General features: G+C 39.5%; 1 protein-coding gene across 1 annotated transcript in view; it reads left to right on the top strand.

The window, feature by feature from the left end:
• The window catches only part of LOC137262202 (uncharacterized), a 61,521-nt gene extending 48,528 nt beyond the window's left edge, over window positions 1–12,993 (top strand). Inside the window, exons 4-7 of the mRNA XM_067799997.1 lie at window positions 573–623; window positions 7,270–7,497; window positions 8,327–8,818; window positions 9,647–12,993. Coding sequence (XP_067656098.1) covers window positions 573–623; window positions 7,270–7,497; window positions 8,327–8,818; window positions 9,647–10,518 — 1,643 coding nt within the window. The 3' untranslated portion in view covers window positions 10,519–12,993. The remainder of the gene's footprint in view (window positions 1–572; window positions 624–7,269; window positions 7,498–8,326; window positions 8,819–9,646) is intronic.
• Window positions 12,994–19,100: the final 6,107 nt, after the last annotated feature.

Genomic DNA, 19,100 nt, shown 5'->3' with positions numbered 1-19,100 from the left:
TGATGATGATGATGATGATGATGATCGATGAATGCGAAGAGATGAGAAAAACCGTTACCTCCTCATTAACGTATTTATCATCATCATCATCATCATCATCACCATCATCATCGTCGTCGTCATATTTCTACCGGCTCTACCTGTCTACGAAAGTTCTCACTTTGGGTTGTTCATGATGATGCACACATAAAATGTGTTACTCCAATCCAAACACGTGAATCGAAATTATCAGTGATATGTTCTTTCGGACAGAAAAAGGTGTCCAGACAAACCACGCACATATTAAATCAACAACAATGAACACGTAAACACCGTGCCCGAAATAGACAGCAAATTCAATCCAAAATCAACCTTTCGATAGATTACTCACTGTACGTTGGCAGAATCCCTGAATTATTGAAACAGCAAATGCAGATCCCAGGCAATTAACCGACGGATCATCACAAGCGTCAATACGATCACTAACCAGATCCCGATGATTAAATTAGAAATTTTGATATAATTATGTCTTCGTTTCAGATGTGCCACTTGGCATGGACGTATTGACCTAACATTTGACTTCAACATTTCAGTGTGGCTAACCGTGGCTGTGATTGGCTGGTGCGAGTCGGCGGGGATTCCGAGTAAGTATTCCTTTCTGATATTACGTAGGTTAAATGATATTAGGTGGGTACTTCAGTGTAAAACCAGGAATGTGCATTCGGATCCACTCGTGTCATTCCGGTTCATGCCGGGAGACGCCGAAACGCTGCGCAACCTAATTCGGCATTATCCGCCCCCTTCCGTTACCTACAAAGCCACACTTCCTCTCACGTGGAATCACTTCACCTCCACAAATTAAACCTTCCTTCATGGCTAGTCTGCGACTAAAAACCCAAAACAACGGAACAGCGAATTGATTACAGTCAGTCATGCTGTATATCCATTTAAATCCGATGTGTTGTAAATAGCATCTGCGATATATCAATTAAATGAGGGAAATATATTTAGGTAGTGGTCCTACGGGTTGACATTTTGTGTTTACACTTTGCCCGTTTGAACTTAGAAGGAACCCAGTCATAAAGTGACCACGAGGGAAGCACGAGTAGCTTTTGAAGGTGTCTCGGAACAGCACGATTCGGTCACGAATGGTGTTTCCCGTGACAACAGTCAGATTTGTGAAAATGCCATTGTCTGTTCTGATTGATTATCGGAAGTAATTCATCGTCCAGTTAACGGTTTGCGGACATTCTGGAGAGTGTCCACCTAGTTACAGGGCATTATCTGCCTGTCGGAGCCCGGGATTATAAACACTGACCAGTTCCGGGGGTTCAGGAATTCGTCAGCCATTATGACTAGGTGACTGAGTAAGTTTAGTTTTACGCCGCACTCAGCAATATTCCAGCTATATGGCGGCGGTATGTAAATAATCGAGTCTGGACCAGACAATCCAATGATTAACAGCAGGAGCATCGATCTGCGCAATTGGGAACCGATGACATGTGTCAACCAAGTCAGCGAACCTGACCACCCGATCCTGCTAGTCGCCTCTTACGAAAAGCATGGATTATTGAAGGCCAATATTCTACACCGGATCTTCTCGGGTACCATTATGATTCAAGTCAGGGTAATTATGTGGTGACAAATTGCAGAATAGCCAAGGATTTATATGGACACAATAGATGAATAACGACTCAAATCGGTGCCGATATGCAATATCTATTAAGAATTCCAGATTCAAGTGAGTGAGTTTAGTTTTAAGCCGCTTTTAGCAATATTCCGGCCACATCTCGGCGGCGACACCAGGAAGCCTTCACACAGTGTACTCAAGTATGGAATCGAACCAGTTTCTTCTACGTGACGAGCACATGCTTTAGCCCCCAGGCGACCACACCCCACCTCAGGGTGTATAGACTAATGCTGTCAGAGAGATTAAACTACAACATGTACACTTGATTTGTCTGATATTTACGTTTTAAATAAATATACTCATCACTTATCAGATTTTCTGAAACTGACACTTTCATGGACTCACGTATGTATAGACCTAAAGAAATGGGGATGCCCGATGCTCGTTAATTACTTTGCTGGTAATGTGGAAGTGTAAGTTAAAAAAAACAAAAAAACAAAAACAAACCCCAAAAAACAAAACAAAACAAACCCCAAATAAAACAAATCTGTTTAATTTGGTAAAATATCCAGACGTGGTGCATCTTTCACGTACCACATTAAAAAAGAAACAACATCAAAACGTAATCGGGATACGCCCGTTTCGAAACCTGGCGTGCCCAAGGGATGCAACTATGGCCCTTCTCGTGATGGAAGCATTGATGCCCTGAAGAGCAGAGATCAATAATTTGTAATTATAGTAATGGTTCAGATTCTATGGTACCCTGCTAAATGACATATTCATAACAGGTAATACACATTAGGTTATTTAGACAATCGATGAGGTCGTCCAAAATTGGTTAGACAATCTATGCAATGTTTATTGTTTTCCAACGTGCGCCTTGCAGCGATGCTTTTCAGCTCCTTTACCTGGTCTGAGTTAATTGGTCAATTACAAAAACAATACCCAATGACAACGAACCATACTGCCTCCTCACACGACAAGGTCAGTGATCTGACCCACATGCTGAGGTTTGATAAACAGGAATAAGCTTAAATTAATTAGGTAAATGCATGATTGTTCTTGTTTTATATATCGGGAATATCATGATAACACCTATCTATACCTGCATTATATTAAATGCACTAGCATGGCTCACCTAGATAACAAACTATGCATGAATACTGTTCAAGTCAAGTGCCAGTTAAAATAATGCACATGTGTACACCAGTGCTTAAAGGTGGCTGTGTATAAAATAAAGAAGATGTACCCTGACAATGTCTTTCTTTCTTATGGATTTTTGAAAATTTCATAATGTTGTTTTTGTTTGTATTAACCAACTTATTGCCACTGTTTTGTTTCAACTAGGGTATCGAGTTGATAAGCATAAGAATGTTTTGGTCACACCCAGTTACTGTCTCTATTGTGATAATGCGGCGTGGCATCATTTCAATACAGTGACAGACGCGAAGCCAAGAAAATACAGTGTAGGCACAATTGATAAAAGGTATTGAAAACAGGGTGACCATCGCATATCTAAAAGGTAAAACCTTCTAAACACGAAACGAAGCTTCGACAAACATAAACAACATAGCAATGCATGCAAATCTAACTCCAGACTAGCGGATCAACCCCAACCAGATCCTGCCCAAGTAAATATTGTAAACGCAGTTACTGTTCATTACCCAGGATCAACCAGTCTTATATTTGTCGATTCTACAGGCTCAGAAGAGACTGTAGATGGTTTTTGAGTGTCTGGTTTAACAATTGGCGAGGAATCACTACATGACTCAGATAATGCTATTTTATCAGAATGTGTTTGGGAACAGTGAGTACTATTATTAGGTCAAAAGAGTGTTTCAGTCAGTTTAGGTTTCTCAAAGTAACAATCAATTGTAGGCGAACGATTTGCGGATTCCTTAATCGTTTATGCACGCAACAAAAGAAACAATACTTAAGGGGAAAAACAATTATTTCAAGGAATAGAGCATCGACGTTGCCTGTAAACTAAGCGAAGAAGGGTCATGATGTTTTCAAAAATAAGTATTGCATAATGTAGACAAAGACGTGTTTTATCTATAAATGATCCGTGAAACACAATGCATTCGGATGCCACGGTACCATACCAGAAGCCGCCCACGAAACACGACAACAACTTGAATGTATATTTTTTGTAACATCATCGATCACAAAATGTTTGTTTTCATTTCTAAAGTGTAAGCACGCGCTCTTTGTGCTAAATTGTAGCTACACCACTGGATCTCTTTGTGTTGCCTTTCACTTCTGAATGTTGTTTCATGCACTTCTTAATTATTTGTAGCACAGTCGTGGTTGCATTTTAATGACCAACCTTGTTCATGTAAATCCACAGCAATGCATCGTAATTAAAGTAAGAGCTTAAAATGCACCATGTGCACACGTGTGAATGAAGTTTAAATAAAGTGACGACATGTGATTTCGGAGAGTACCATTCCTTGTTCCAGCGTCCAGATTGACAAATTATATAACAACGAACCATTTTAACTTAATGTCCCTTAAGGAACGTACGGCCTGTCCAAATATGGCCTTCCTAAAGGTAAGCATCGTGGCACCATTGTGGACTCTTGAAGTGTGTTACATCGCAAGGAAGAGTCCCGTTATGCTGTCTACACATCGAGTCCTGATCATCGACATTGAACGATCACCTAATTCAACTGCATTCTTCTGTTTCTGAATTGAATTACTTCCTTGGCCGTTCTGCAATTCTGTCCGTGATTTCTCGGTTTCATGCCGGGCAACCGAAACAACAAGAAACGGCACATTCATCCCAGTCCCGCCATTATTAATGCTATTGAATAACCTCCCTAACTGTCTCTTGTTTAGTAACGCTTGGTGATTGAATTGCTGTTATCTAAACCACATCGGCTTTAAAGTTCGGAGGTATCAATGACATCCAAATAGACCATTACCGGAGTTTACTGGTTACCATGGTAACCTCCGAGACTGGAATGGAGCGAAGAGTGTCTGTTATGAAATTAAAATAGACGGATAATCAAACATGAGTTATGAATATTGCATGACATAATATCTCCTGACCTCACACTTTCAAATGTTGAACTTTGTTGACCTCCAGCCGATCTACGTAGTTCAATGATTCGATTGAGTAGGTTAATGACTAAAGCGTTCAATCGTAGCGCCTAAGGCCCAGGTTCGATTCTCCACACAGTGAAGACCGTTTGTGGTGTACTCCAATGTAATTTTGCTGAAATGTCACCCAACACTGCTCTCCACAAGAGATATCATCATCAATCACATGACTCACAATGCTATCACGTCAAAATGTGATGATGTTACCATCAATGGCATCGCTGCACTGCAACTCTAATGACAGTACAGTGTTCAGATATGTACATTTGTCATTGAAAACTGATTAAGAGTAATTTTGGTGATCAATAGAATCTCACTTCCTTGTCTTTTGATATCAAATATTTCAACACTCGTTGAAAAAAAAGAAAATATATCCTCGGCAAGTCTCGGATATCGAATGACACTCGGGTGCCGGAAATTCTCTATATATTCCACTGAAGCGTTTGATTACATTATGACAATGCGTCTACTTTGACTCTCTAAAACTATTTTAAACTGAACACGGACAACCCCTTGTAGAGCATATTTAAGACGCCAATGCAGGTGAATACCATGACTCGACTATCTGCCGAAATATTTCATTGAGCGTAGAAAGTAAGACAGGGCATATGAAGAGATTAAGGGCATCTTGAGATGTACTTGCAAAGGCAGGTGAGATACGGGTTAGAATAACTGGTCTTCAGAAACCCAAGAGGCAACTGACGGGATCGGGTGGTCAGACTTGCTGACTTGGTTGACACATCGTATGCCAATTGCATAGCTATATATATAGATCGACTGATGTCGTTGATCATTGGATTATCTGGTCTAGACTCGATTATATAAGACCGCCATCATATAGCGACAGTATTCCCGAGTGCCGCGCTGAAAACCAAACCAAACAAATTAGTAGTGACACCAGGTGTTAAAACAACGAGTAAAACACACAGCAATGACCTTTCCAAGTGAGCATAATTCATCCACCAGCATTTTTAACTTTCCTCCCACATGCAGTGTCGTGTTGTTCCGCCGGTCTATACGAGTCACTTTCACTCGCCCACTCACAGTGAAAATTTACAATAGGATTACGAGAATATATCCGTCACTGATGTTCCGAAGGGGCTACAAACTCGTGAATTTAAGATTAGATTTAAACAATGGTTCATTACAAAAACATTAATTTTGTGCAACAAAATCGGTACATGTTCTGTAGTTGCACGTCCACCCGTTGAATGTCTGGAGTGTTTGACGATTGTAAAGATGGGGCATTGTTAGGCAACTATAGTCTGTTTGCAGTGAAAACTCACCGATGGATTTACCTTTAAACAAAACGGTAAAGTAAGAAAAGTGAAAATAAGATTACGAATCTGCATAATGTTACCTTGCCAATTGAAAATTTAAGTCTCAGAATTGTATTCAACTTTGGATAAAAGTTGTTTAACAAACAATCATAGATTCACATCGTTATTACTGTTTGCATTACAAAAGGATAAGGGCGGTAGTTGAAACATTGAAACAAAGGCATGTGCGGTACCTGATGAGCATTAACTTGGACCAACCCTACTTGTTCTCGGTGTTTCATTTAACGTGCCTACACTCTTGTAATACAAACAAAGAAAGAAACCGATTTGAAACCATGATCGTTTGTTAAACAAGTTGAATAAATTTCTGGAATTTAACTGTTGAATTAGCAAGGTAAGATTGTGAGGAATCGCAATCTTTATTTCACGTTTTTCGAATCTATTTCATGTTTAAAGTGAAATTCATAGATACGTTTTCACTGAAAACAGACTATAAAACATTCTTAAGTTGTAAATTAGGCGATCAACGAGTGAGTGAGTGAGTTCAGTTTTACTACCTTTTAAGCATTATTTCAGCAAAATCACGGCGGGGGACACCAGAAATAGGCTTTACACGTTGTACTTATATGGGGAATTGTTCTTCTGCTTCACGGTAAACTCTTTAACCACTATCCAACACAACCACTCCGGTACGAAAGGAAGGGGCGGGTTGTAGGCTTACTCTGTTTGCGATCAACTTTTGTCATTTTTTCCAGGGACGTAAAAATGTGTATAAATGTCACTGCTATCTTTCAACATGTCGTTATGGAAGACTTGATTCGATTATCCAGATATGTGAAGCCCATGCTAGTGTTCCCAGCCATTCTGTTGCTTCTAACTATACAATGGCACGTCCGAGGAACCAGGAAATGGTCTTCACACATTGTACCCGGGTGGGGAGTCGAATCCTTATCATGGGCGTAACACACTATATCTGCTAGGCTATCTCATCTCCCCTTTCTATCTTTGCTGATGTACCACTGGGTCTTTGCTGTCTGTACGTGGATTCCTTTTGGAACAATTCATTATTTAATTTATATTCAGCCTCCACCCAGAGTGGATAGTAACAACGAAGGGGCGAACCTTTCTATTACAAGGGCGTAGATCAATAGTTGATCTAATGTTTCAAATAAATTATCGAAAGTTGTTGTTGCAAGTCTTATTTTCTTAAATTTGTTATTGCCTATTTTCCAGCATATGATGTCATCAATCTAATTTCTTCTGATCTTTGTTTAGGTCTTCCGGACACGTACGGACGAGCGTTTTTTCTACCCTACATCGATTATTCCCCTTGGCTTCTGACAATCAACATTGTGCCTACATTTCATGAATATTCAAATTTCACAATCACAATAACGGACCATCAAACGGGAAGACGAGCTGAGTGGGAAATGGTGAAATATGGAAGAGTTACTCTCAATTATACAGATATCATCAACAACTACGACCTAACGGAGTATTCAGGTATTCACTGTGGAAGTACAGTAAATCTTTAGAAAAAAAATATTATTATAATTATGTTGGTAGGTGTGCGTGTGTATGTCTGTCTGCTCGCAACAAATACAAACTTTTCAAAATTGTTAATACTGCCAGCAAAATTACTACATCAAGATAAGTATATTCCCTTTATTAATGATCTAAACTAAAATTAGAATTGATGGTACGCATATTCTTTTCACCATTTTGATCTACTTCCATCTGGACGCCACTATCCGTTACCTTCGCTTAAAACAAAGCTCGACTGTCCTTCATGCCATCTAGTAATCGTATTATCAACGCAACAACTGTTTTGGAATAGTCATCATGTATGCTACAAACGACTAATTTAGCATCTATACCTATGGATTAATTATTGTCAGCACTCATTTATCATCAGCATTCATTTAGTGCAAGTAATTAGTGTGTAAATATACACTATATATTCAGTATACAATATATTTGTTGTCACTTTTGAATAAATACATTTTGAGGTCGTTTTCGATACAAAAAGAATTTCCTCCCGGATAATAAAGTTTTGAGTTATCTCATCTAATCTTATTCACGGTTAGTAAAATGCTCTTTCATAGATACAGGTAAATATATCATCAGGGAAACTGATGTAGTTTGACGCCAATTCCGTAATCTATGACTAAGAGATGTGCATGAGAAAAGTGTCTCCGGATTAATAAAAGACATTATCCAACCATGTGTGATGGTGGCTTAAAATATCACACCAGAATTCGAAAATGGTCATTTGTGGAGAAGTGTATCACAAGAATGTACAATTCGCACAAGACTGTTAATTTGTTTTCAGGTACACACATAAACTCCCCAGAGGATATTTCCATCTACATCAAGATGAGGAAAGGCGACATGATGACTGTTTTTCCAATGGACGCACTTGATCACGAATATTTCATCCCACAGCGATCGTCTCCCTTGGACTATTCCCTTGTGTTCGTGTTCGCTTCTTCAAATAACACCACAGTAACAACAAACTGCAACTTAACAGATACAATGTCGAACGTGTCACATGGCCAATATGGCGACCAGACGTCTTATCCAATCAACGCCTTCGAGACATTGAAGTTAGAGACGTCCAATGGGAACACGATTCGTGTGAAAGCCGATAAGCCAGTGGGAGTGATACTTTTGACAGTAGATGTGCTATATGATACTGAGAATTCCTCCTTTGAGGATTCAAATTTAGTTTATTTTGAATTTGTACCTCCACGGTGTACGTGGGGAAAACTGTTTTATGCCGTGTCCTTTTTTGAGCATGGATCTTTAACTTTCACAATATCTGGTATGTATAATTTGTAAGACTATGCAATCGGATTTAATTAAATATGAATTTCAAAATCTTCGACAAAGCTGAGAATAGTGACAGACGTGTTATATGGATTTCAATTTTATAGGTTTTTAGATTCTAAAAACTGCTGGATTTGCAGGAGTGTGCGAAATAGTTTCCAATATTTGCCTCTCAGTCGAGCCAGCTCTATCGGTATTTACTAGCTCACAAAATAATTAACTAGCCCGAAATTTAAATTTAGACACGGGTTTCATCGTTACGTTGCTGATATCTTGAACATTTTTATGAGGACAAAATATTGCATGATTTGCAAGAGTATTATAACTTAACGAGTCCGACAGTGATATATTTAGAAAATGACCCCATGAAATTTCACTAGCCAGTGACTGTGGAGATTTACTGGACCGACTGGCGTTTTACTAGCCACGGGCAAGCAGGCAGGGCTATTTCTCACACTGGCTTGCAGTCAGAATCGACCAAACGGCCCAATCTCAGCACGCTATCCGTGTTCCTTGATCGTACCTGCACAAGTTCCTCCAAACAAATGTTACACGCCATAGAATATCTGGAACAGAGTTCTCCTAGGCGTTTAACACAAGAACGCATTCACTCACATTTACACATGATTATACACATGTATTGAGAGGACTGTGCAAGTATATTTACAGAATTGCGACGGTGAAAAATACACGTATGCATCGCCGTACCTAACAGATACTGCCTTCACTAAAAATGTTTTCCCACAGGAATTTAGTTTAGAATTTAGCAGCTGTAATTGTTGGCAAAACAAGTCTTAAATGAGTGTTTTTTCTTTAATTTCAGCTGAACTGGAAACAAACATCACCCTAAAGACTCACGACTCCATCGTGAACGCCATCGTAGGAGCCAACATGACGGAGCATTATTTGTGTGCGAACGTGTCGTATGTGACTTTAACTGCTTCAAGCCCTGTGCAAGTGTACGTTATTCAGACAAATGAAAAAAGTCATCTTGGTTGCAGGAGTTCCTATTTCCTCCCTCCGATTGAACAGTATTTACGGTGCCTGCGAACCTGTAAGGAATTACTGTGCCCTTCCTTCCTCCCCCTCAGTCTCGCCGACTTTCACCCTTCCATTTCTGACAGTGTCATTTTCTCGGATGCAAATTCACCTACAAACTGCACAGTGGCCACGTATGCCAACATAGGTGTTCATAAATCCACAGTAAAGACAATAGAAATAGATAACATATACATGGTCTTCCTCCAAGATGGCGCCGCCGGAAGTGTGATCCCTCTGGGGTCAAGGTTGTCCCGGATACACGGGGCGTGTGTGCAGACAATTGTCGCCAATGGTGGGGCTGGGGACGGGGTGGATAACGACTGTGACGGCTTCGTTGATGAAGAGACACTGGATATGAAAGATGACGACGGCGATTCGAGAGTTGACGAGGATACACGGATGGTGTGTAATGAAACGGAGACGTCAAGGAAATTAAGGTCGAAGGAAGTTGACAAATCGGTGACGAATGTTTTCTTCAGTGGAGTTGATTATGTGGACGAGGAGGACTCTCAGAAGCCTTTGATAGCGGTTATTGTTTCTCTGTGTGTTTCAATATTCGCAGTTTTTGCTGTAATATCAATATTTATGCTTCTTGAACTTTTATCCAGGCGAAATCAGCTTCGAAATACAAAAATCAGACCATTTGTTTCATGAGATTCAGAAGCCATCATATAGGCTCCATGACGCCTATTGCCAAGTAATTCCTTTCAACGGAACGGACACATAATGCTTCACTCAAGGATACAACACAAATACATTTGATATTGCAATATGTATCTTAATGTTTCTCATGTAACTTGTTGACAAGACTTTTCACGTTTAAATGTAGTATGTGGAGGAATGAGTATGATTGAATGTTATCACTATAAAAACTACATTACTGCGTGTATATAATAGACTCTGGATCAGAGATACGAATGGTTGATATCATGAAGGACAACCCGTGCTATCGGCGTAGGATGAAATGAACTTAGTCGAAGGAAACATAATCACAATAAACTGACAGACATTCGAAGACTTTTCTGCCTCGAACCTCGACAAGACGTAATGTTACCTTCGCCTATTGTTACCTAACATGCACAATGACCAATGTCAACTATTATTTTTTAAATATGCGTTTCTGCTCAGACAAACCAAGTGTGACAGGTGCTCGTTCATTGTTCTTCAGAATGAGCGTATGATGATAATGGTGATATGAGTGGACACTGCGGGAATATATTAATATGATGGTTGCAATGGCTACTAAATCTTTTGAGGCTTCAGAAGACTGTCAAATTCATTTCATTTTCGCGGCAATGCTGGTTCATTCGGTTGCGTCGTTTTGTCGCTTTGAGTCTCACCATCATATACTTAGAACGAGGCAAATTAGCTCAGATGACGCCCTTTTTTATCTGATCTATTGTTAATTGGCGTTAACTCTACATAACTTAATAACTCCTGATGCATGGTTGAGCTTCTTTCATTTCCCTTGTGTCGACAGTCATCCCGATGGTTATATGGGATAGGCTAGTATCCATATTATTTAAGATAGATAACATACGATATTCATACTGTGTGTCTCCTTTGAATAATAGTTAAATCAAGGTGTATACCTATATTCAGTTGAAGATGCGACGCTGTGGGTTAGTGAGTGGATGAATGATTGAGTGGGTGAGGGAGTTGGAATTATTAAAACAATATCATAAGGTGGGGCACCACATGTGGATTTCACCCACTGTACCCATGTGAGGAATCAAACCCGGATCTCCGATGTGCCGAGCGAATACTGTAACCACTAGGCTTGCCCACCGCCCTGCGACTCTACAGAACCAGAATGTACAATTCGTTATAGATACATACCCTAATGCGACACTGTTTAATCATCACAGAAATGTTCAGAAAGCATCCTTCTACTCAACACACCGTCTCCAGGACTACGCTGTTGATGCTCCTTGTTTATGTCAGTCTGAACATGCCCCGACAACGTGATGCAATCTCCCCATAGAATTTGTAAAGGCCTTGTTATGATTTGCTTGGTGATTCCGGGGTTTATGGCAATCAATTTCCAGAAGAGCCGAGGATCGTATGTCCCTCGGGGCTTGGATATGGTGTTGATATTTAATGTAGGATAAATGGCTCTTTGAACATTGTGCATGACACATTGGACACATGCAGGAAGGGCGGTTAATTCTATTGATCTGATAGCACTATTGTGATACAACAAAGTATGAAACTAGTCAGCGTGTATGTACTGTGCTTGAACATGATTTGGATGAGCGGATGAATAACGTAATTGCCGAGCCCAGACACCCTGATGTTCATTTGTCCAACATGTTGTTTTTGTGTGTTGAGAATAGGTACTAATTTAGTCAGTTTCACGTCGAAGATCGATACCGCTATTTCGACTGGTTAACTTTGGAATATCGGTATGTCAATATATTGATCTAATTGAAATATCATGCATGTTTGATGACATCCATTGGCGGTTATATTCTACACAAGAAGTCGTATCGACGTGCATTCCACAACGTCATTCAACGTCATCCTTTCCAAACATGTTAACCAAATATTTATTTCCAGACGTGAGGGAACAACGTTTTTCTTCACTGCCAACTCATTTTCTTTTTTGTATCGTAAATGAAGATCTCCAGGCCGAATCACCCGTATGCCCTTTCGTGCTTGTATTTTCAGTTTTAGCTATTGATTGCATATTCAATCAGCGCTTTCATCTGGATAATATATACATTTGCATTAAAGAGACTTTTCCTGGAACGTCTATTTTGGCAAAATACGTACCAATCTTTCTGTAAATTTCTGTTGTACAGATTATACACAAGTTGTCAGTTATTTTCTGACGACAGCATGCCAAAAACTGAAATACGATGATCTGAATTTTGATAAATGCTGTAATAAATTTGTGTCTCTTCCAAGAATCACTATAGCATCTATAGTAAACTCGGACATTCCATGTGCCAAATTGAAGGTAGAAGGTAGTGTAGATGACGTGTACAGGTAGGAAATGAACAACGCCTACAGCGTGTGCATTACAATCAAGACTGTAGCCACAATAATCTCCCGTGTGTGATTAACATTTATATTGACATTACAGTTTGAATGTGTACAGGTCTGTCAATAAATATTTCAACCCCATTCTTGAGTTGGTATTGGTAATGCGATGGTCCTCGCTTAGATCATGATCTGATGAAGGAGAAAGAATTAGCTCTGAAATATCTTTCATCTGATGGAGGAGAAAGAATTAGCTGTGAAATATCTTTCATCTGATGGAGGAGAAAGAATTAGCTCTGAAATATCTTTCATCTGATGAAGGAGAAAGAATTAGCTCCTAAACGTCTCATGCACAACGAGAGGCGTCATGCATTGGAGGACAGTGATATTTAAGCAAAAGGAGTGCTGTTAGTACATCATGGATTAGCCTGATTATCTGGCTCTGTACTTTGTTACAGAGAAACACTCATTACGTGTGGATGGTGTGGGATGATGTGGCTATAGAATTGGTCCCGCCATTGTACGCGTGAGGATCCAGGTAAGAGTTGGTCTTCAGCACAACAAACAAACAAATGAAAAAGATATGCTCAAAAATAATAATAAAGAAAAAAAAAAAAAACAACAGAAAAACAAACAAAAACCAGCAAAACAAATAAAAACCGCTTTATGTCTAAAGTCGCAGTTCTTATCATTATATATTAAGCTTCTAGCGGTGAGTAAACCTGTCCGCATAAGCTTAAGATCAAAGTGTTTGTCAAATACTTATGAAACTAAGTGGATAATGAACAAGATATTTATGAATACATTTATGATCTAAATTTGGTGCTGTGGATACGAATATGCATACTATATCCGGTAATTAAGAAGAATAAAGGGGAAAATCGATTAAGGTAACCGTTAATATGATGTCTCAAATATTCGTCAAACCCCGAAATAACATGAATACACCACAATCATATCTATTATTAAGAACACACGGCTTAAAATATCCAGAGTACGAAAAACGTCAATAAACTATAAACGCTATTGTCAGGAAGAAAACTGGGAAAATTATGAGAGAAAATATGAATGAAGGCAACATACATTCAATTAAAAGCCACCAATCTGCGTATCTCAAGGATACGCTTTTGATTTAGTATTTGGCGCTCAGGGAAAAATAGGCTGACTAAAACCATCCCAACAACAAAGGTCCCCAAACCGTTTGTAAAAATAGTAACAAAATAAAAATTAACCTTACGATGTTAATCTATACATTGTTTACTTCAGTGGAGAGAAAACAAACAACTGGTGATCAAAAGATAAAAGATATCCATGCGCCGGCGAATTTGTAATGCAGTGAAAACATATGAAAATTAAAAAAAAAATGATCGGGAAAAACATTTACCTGTATTCAAACTGAATGGTTCGATATCTGGTATAGGAGGATAAATTGCTTGATCAATGTCGAATCATACACAAGCAAGTCATCCTTTCCATGGTAACGAAATGCTGTGCAAAGATCAATTCCATCACCAAATCATGAAATAGATCCGACCTGGGATGGCTAGTAGTATAAAAATGTCCCATTGATGGTATCACGTTAGTAGCTTCCTGATACACAAACCATGGACTGGCACTCTTACTTACTGGATGTGTCAACAACAGTTCCAGAACAAACAAAGCCCCCATCGATTAAATTTAATACATCAAAATCCAATGATCACTAAAGATGATACATTTCGGAAAATGTCTAAAAGCGACAACAGTTATAATCCTTGGCTCGTATATAATGTACTAGAGACAGGTAAAATACGTCCGGGTTGTTTCTACAAATTTCTGCACTTGTGTACACGGTTCTGTTTTAGTCAATACGAAGTACTTTTAGCTTCAATTTGACTTCGGTGAACGCGGTGCTTCTCCTGTAGGACCGGGTTTCAGCTATGTAATCAGAGTTCGACTGATACCTTCTTCTACGGGTTCCCAATTATTTTCTTATTAGCGACAAAGAAATGACCCATGTTTGGCGAAGTCAACAACCCCCGTCATCTCGCGTCGATAAATCCGTCATTTGTCAGCGAAATCAAAATGGCGGATATCTGTTAAGCAGAGCTAGTGGTAATTATGAGTAATTTGCTTTCGTATCATCCTCACTAATGACAGCGGCTATTTCAGCCGTAAGTACTATTTGTGGGGAGTAATTGTAATCATTTAATACGGGCTTTCCCAGTTGGCAATTATGAGGGCACACAAGTAGTCAAGCACAGACTCGCGAAGTCGGGTTGAGAGCTTTGTACACTAGATAATAGGCATAATTAAGTCGTATCACAAATATGCCTTCTAAATATACTCCCGGCAAAAAAGAGAAATTGATGAATTAATAGTGAAGGTGTAACTATAAATGTATACATGTCTGACTGTAAACATAATATCGGACATGTTTGGAGAGAGAGAGAGAGAGAGAGAGAGTGAGTGAGGGAGAGAGGCCACTCACTATAACGGATATAAGATATATCTACTACAGGCAAACAAATTAGGTTACACCGCTTCATGGCAGTGTTACTTTATTTATTCTCAGATTTCACCCCGCAACGCTATTCAAAGCTAGTGGTAAAAAACAGAAGACATAAAAGGTACAGATGATTTTCCTGTGATCCCCTATTTGTTTCTCTAAGTAAATATTAAAACTGAGCATAACAGAAATCTTTCACACGACACACACCATCATCATTATCACTTTTCAATTGAGACAACAAACACATATCTAGTGGCTCTACCTGGTATACACACAAACAGATTAAGTGTGGTATCACGCTGTTCTGTAACTCACTTGTTGAGGTACTTGGATCAAGGAATAAGGATGTGCATGTGATTGTTGGTGGGGACTTCAATGCTCGAACGGGAACACTATGTGATGCCATTGATAATGACATCTCTGATATCTTGGGGGATGAGTATATGTCGTCGTTTGAGGACAGCGTTAACATCGACAGGTCATCGTGTGATAAAATCATCAACAGTGCTGGTCGTGTCCTGGTGAATATGTGTGCTGCCCTTAATATGTCCATCTTAAACGGCCGTTGTGGTGCAGATTCTGGTATCGGCGACTTTACGTTTATTAATCAGAGTGGATCAAGTGTAATTGATTATATTATTGTATCTAATTGCCTATTTTCATATTGTAAACATTTTGAAGTTGTTTCACGAGCTGACTCAAGCCATCAACCGTTAGCGTGCTCGTTGCAGTCACGTGACCCTGCTACCGACGACAGTGTTGAAGTAGCACGTGCAAAACGTGTGACGGACCGCTATGTGTGGGACCTGAAGTATCTTCAACAGTTCAGGGAGAACCTGTTGTTACCTGCCGTTGTTGACATATTTGAGAAATGTATACTACCTGTTGATGAAATTGATAAGGTTGTTACTCAGTTTACTGCAGTAATCTGTGAAGCGGCCGGTAGTATGAAGCGCCATAAGAAAACTAGATTTGTACACTCCGAACCATGGTTTGACGCGGAATGTAGGTTCCATAGATCAGAAAGGGAAAGACTTCTTAAAGTATTTCGTGGTAATAAAACTGATGTTCACTTGAGTAATTATATTAAGGCCCGGAATACCTACACATCAATACTTAGAAATAAAAGGAAAGCATATTATGACAAAGTGAGCGATAAAATCGCAAGAAGTCTCCATGATAGTAAAGCATTCTGGTCTACTTTAAAAGGGCTGTCCTCCTCTGCCAATACTCGTTCTCCTAATATAACCATCTGCGAATGGGCTGACCATTTCAAAAACCTGTTTCTTTCCGATGATCAGTCCGAAGTCAGTGTTATGGATGAAACTGACTCTGATAACTGTGATGATATGACACGCTTCATTTTAGACTCTCCTATTTCACAGGAGGAGGTTTTCACCGCCATCGAAGGGCTGAAGTGTGGCAAATCCTCAGGTACTGATTTATTAATTCCAGAATTTTTCAAATACACAACCGATATTTTGGTACCATATCTTGCAGCTCTTTTCAATGCCATGTTTGAACAGGCTTACTTTCCAGAATCATGGTAGGAGGCTGTCATTGTTCCTTTATATAAGAAAGGTGATATACACTCCCCATCTAACTATAGAGGTATTTCTCTTCTTAGTGTATTTAGCAAGGTTTATGTGTCTATATTAAACAGGAGATTAACGTATTGGTGTGAAGCATATTGTAAAATTGTAGAGTCACAAGCTGGTTTCCGCCACGATTACTCCACCATGGATAACATATTTATCCTCCAGTCTATTATCCAGAGGTACCTGAGTAAGCAAAAGGTCAAACTTTACTGTGTATTCGTGGATTTTGCAAAGGCATTCGACAGTGTAAGTCGTTTGAAATTATGGTCAGTATTGAAGTCTAGAGGTCTAGAATCGGTACACACATTGGCTTGCAAACGATTTTTAGGCGTCAAGATCTCTACAACTAATAATATAGCTCGTGGTGAATGTGGGCGGTTTCCCCTATATATTTTAGCATATAAACGGGTTATAAAGTATTGGCTAAAATTATTAGGCATGTCTGAATCTCGTTATCCCAAAAAATGTTATCACATGATGCTAATGGCTTTAGATCATAATAGAGTTAATTGGGCGTCGAAGTGTAGAGATCTGCTTTACAGCTTGGGTTTTGGCTTTGTTTGGGAGCAGCAAACTGTTACTTCCCCTACCTCATTCTTAACTGAATTTGAGAATCGTCTTAAATGTATTCATGAACAGAACTGGTTCAGCTCACTTCAAAATGGCAGTAAATCTACGTGTTATTCTTATTTTAAAACATCACTGTCTAGAGAGCCATATTTAAATGTGATTAGCATTAAAAAGTTTAGAGTAGCACTCGCGCAGTTTAGGTGCTTTTCACACCAGTTACGTATTGAAACTGGAAGATATTATAAGATAGATAGAAATGACAGGCTATGTTTACAATGCGAGGAAGGCTATATTGAGGATGAGTACCACTTTCTCCTCGTGTGTTCCAAATTCAAACAGCTCCGCTTGAACCATTTACCTAAAGCCTTTTGCACCAATCCATGTAAAGCAAAATTCAAACTCCTTATGTCATCATTAGACTGTAATCTTATAAATAATTTAGCTAGCTTTATTTATCACGCAATGCATCTAAGATGTTAAAACTATCGATCTATACTGTATACACCATGTTTTGTCATACACCATGCAACTTTTGTAGTTATGGGCCGATGGCCTACACTTCTGTAATAAAGAATATACAATATCTTGAATTCACCATTACATGGCATGCACACATAAGGGAGATAACTCAATCATTGATCCTCCGCAGACCCAACCTTTGATGCAATGCTGACCACACCCTTCCATTTCCAAGACCCTTGATATCGGTCACTTTCATGGAAGAGCTACCACGAGTTAGTCCACTTTGGCAGACACTGGAATTTTAGCGTTCTTGCGAATATCCAAACATTACCTATTGGCGACATTACCTGTCGTATACGTGGCGTGCCAGTTGAATGTACATTCACGTTCTAGTTGGATATAACGGTGTTGACCTCGGCACGCAGTGGTGTGGTATTGTCATTTCGCAGTTCAAACTGTCTGCCGATAATTCCAGCAGAGAAAAACTCATAATACGTAATATCCAAATTAGCCCATTGTGACTGGTTAAACCGCACCGCACCGCACCGCACCGCACCGCACCGCACCGCACCGCACCGCAACGCAACGCAACGCAACGCAACGCAACGCAACGCAACATGAAACTCCCTACACCGAAACTCCCTACTTTCTAACTCCCTCCATCGCCTAGGATTTCTGCTATGACATGCGTCCCCACCAATATGTTCTTCTATCCAAAAACAAGCTAAACCTCATGTTTGTCAACATGATTGTGACGCCATTGTCTCAAAGCCCGTCCCGAGTGCTCACAGGTTCATTCCGAATATGGCCGCTCACGTCACACTGTTAGGGTTACACCGTGCACAGGAGGAATTCTTTGCGTCTTCTTAACGGTTGATTTATAAATTTTGCTTCCTGTTATTGAACGAGTTTAATGTACTCAGTTGAACTTGTCTCGGTGGCTTTTCAGGCCTGACAAGTCAAGGTGCAACCCTACTTGTTTTGCAGTTGTTATCTTGAAGTCGATAAATTACTCTGGGGCAAACTTGGTGATTAATTCGTTTATTTTCCAAAAGTTGCCTATTTAATGGTTTGTAAAGTAAGGGCACGTACTTAAGTATTAATCTATGGAATCTGTCCTGGATTTATTG

The sequence above is a fragment of the Haliotis asinina genome, chromosome 14 (genome assembly GCF_037392515.1).
Source record: "Haliotis asinina isolate JCU_RB_2024 chromosome 14, JCU_Hal_asi_v2, whole genome shotgun sequence".
Lineage (NCBI taxonomy): Eukaryota > Metazoa > Mollusca > Gastropoda > Lepetellida > Haliotidae > Haliotis > Haliotis asinina.
The sequence above is the reverse complement of the archived record's forward strand: the minus strand, read 5'-3'. Positions and strand labels throughout refer to the sequence as shown.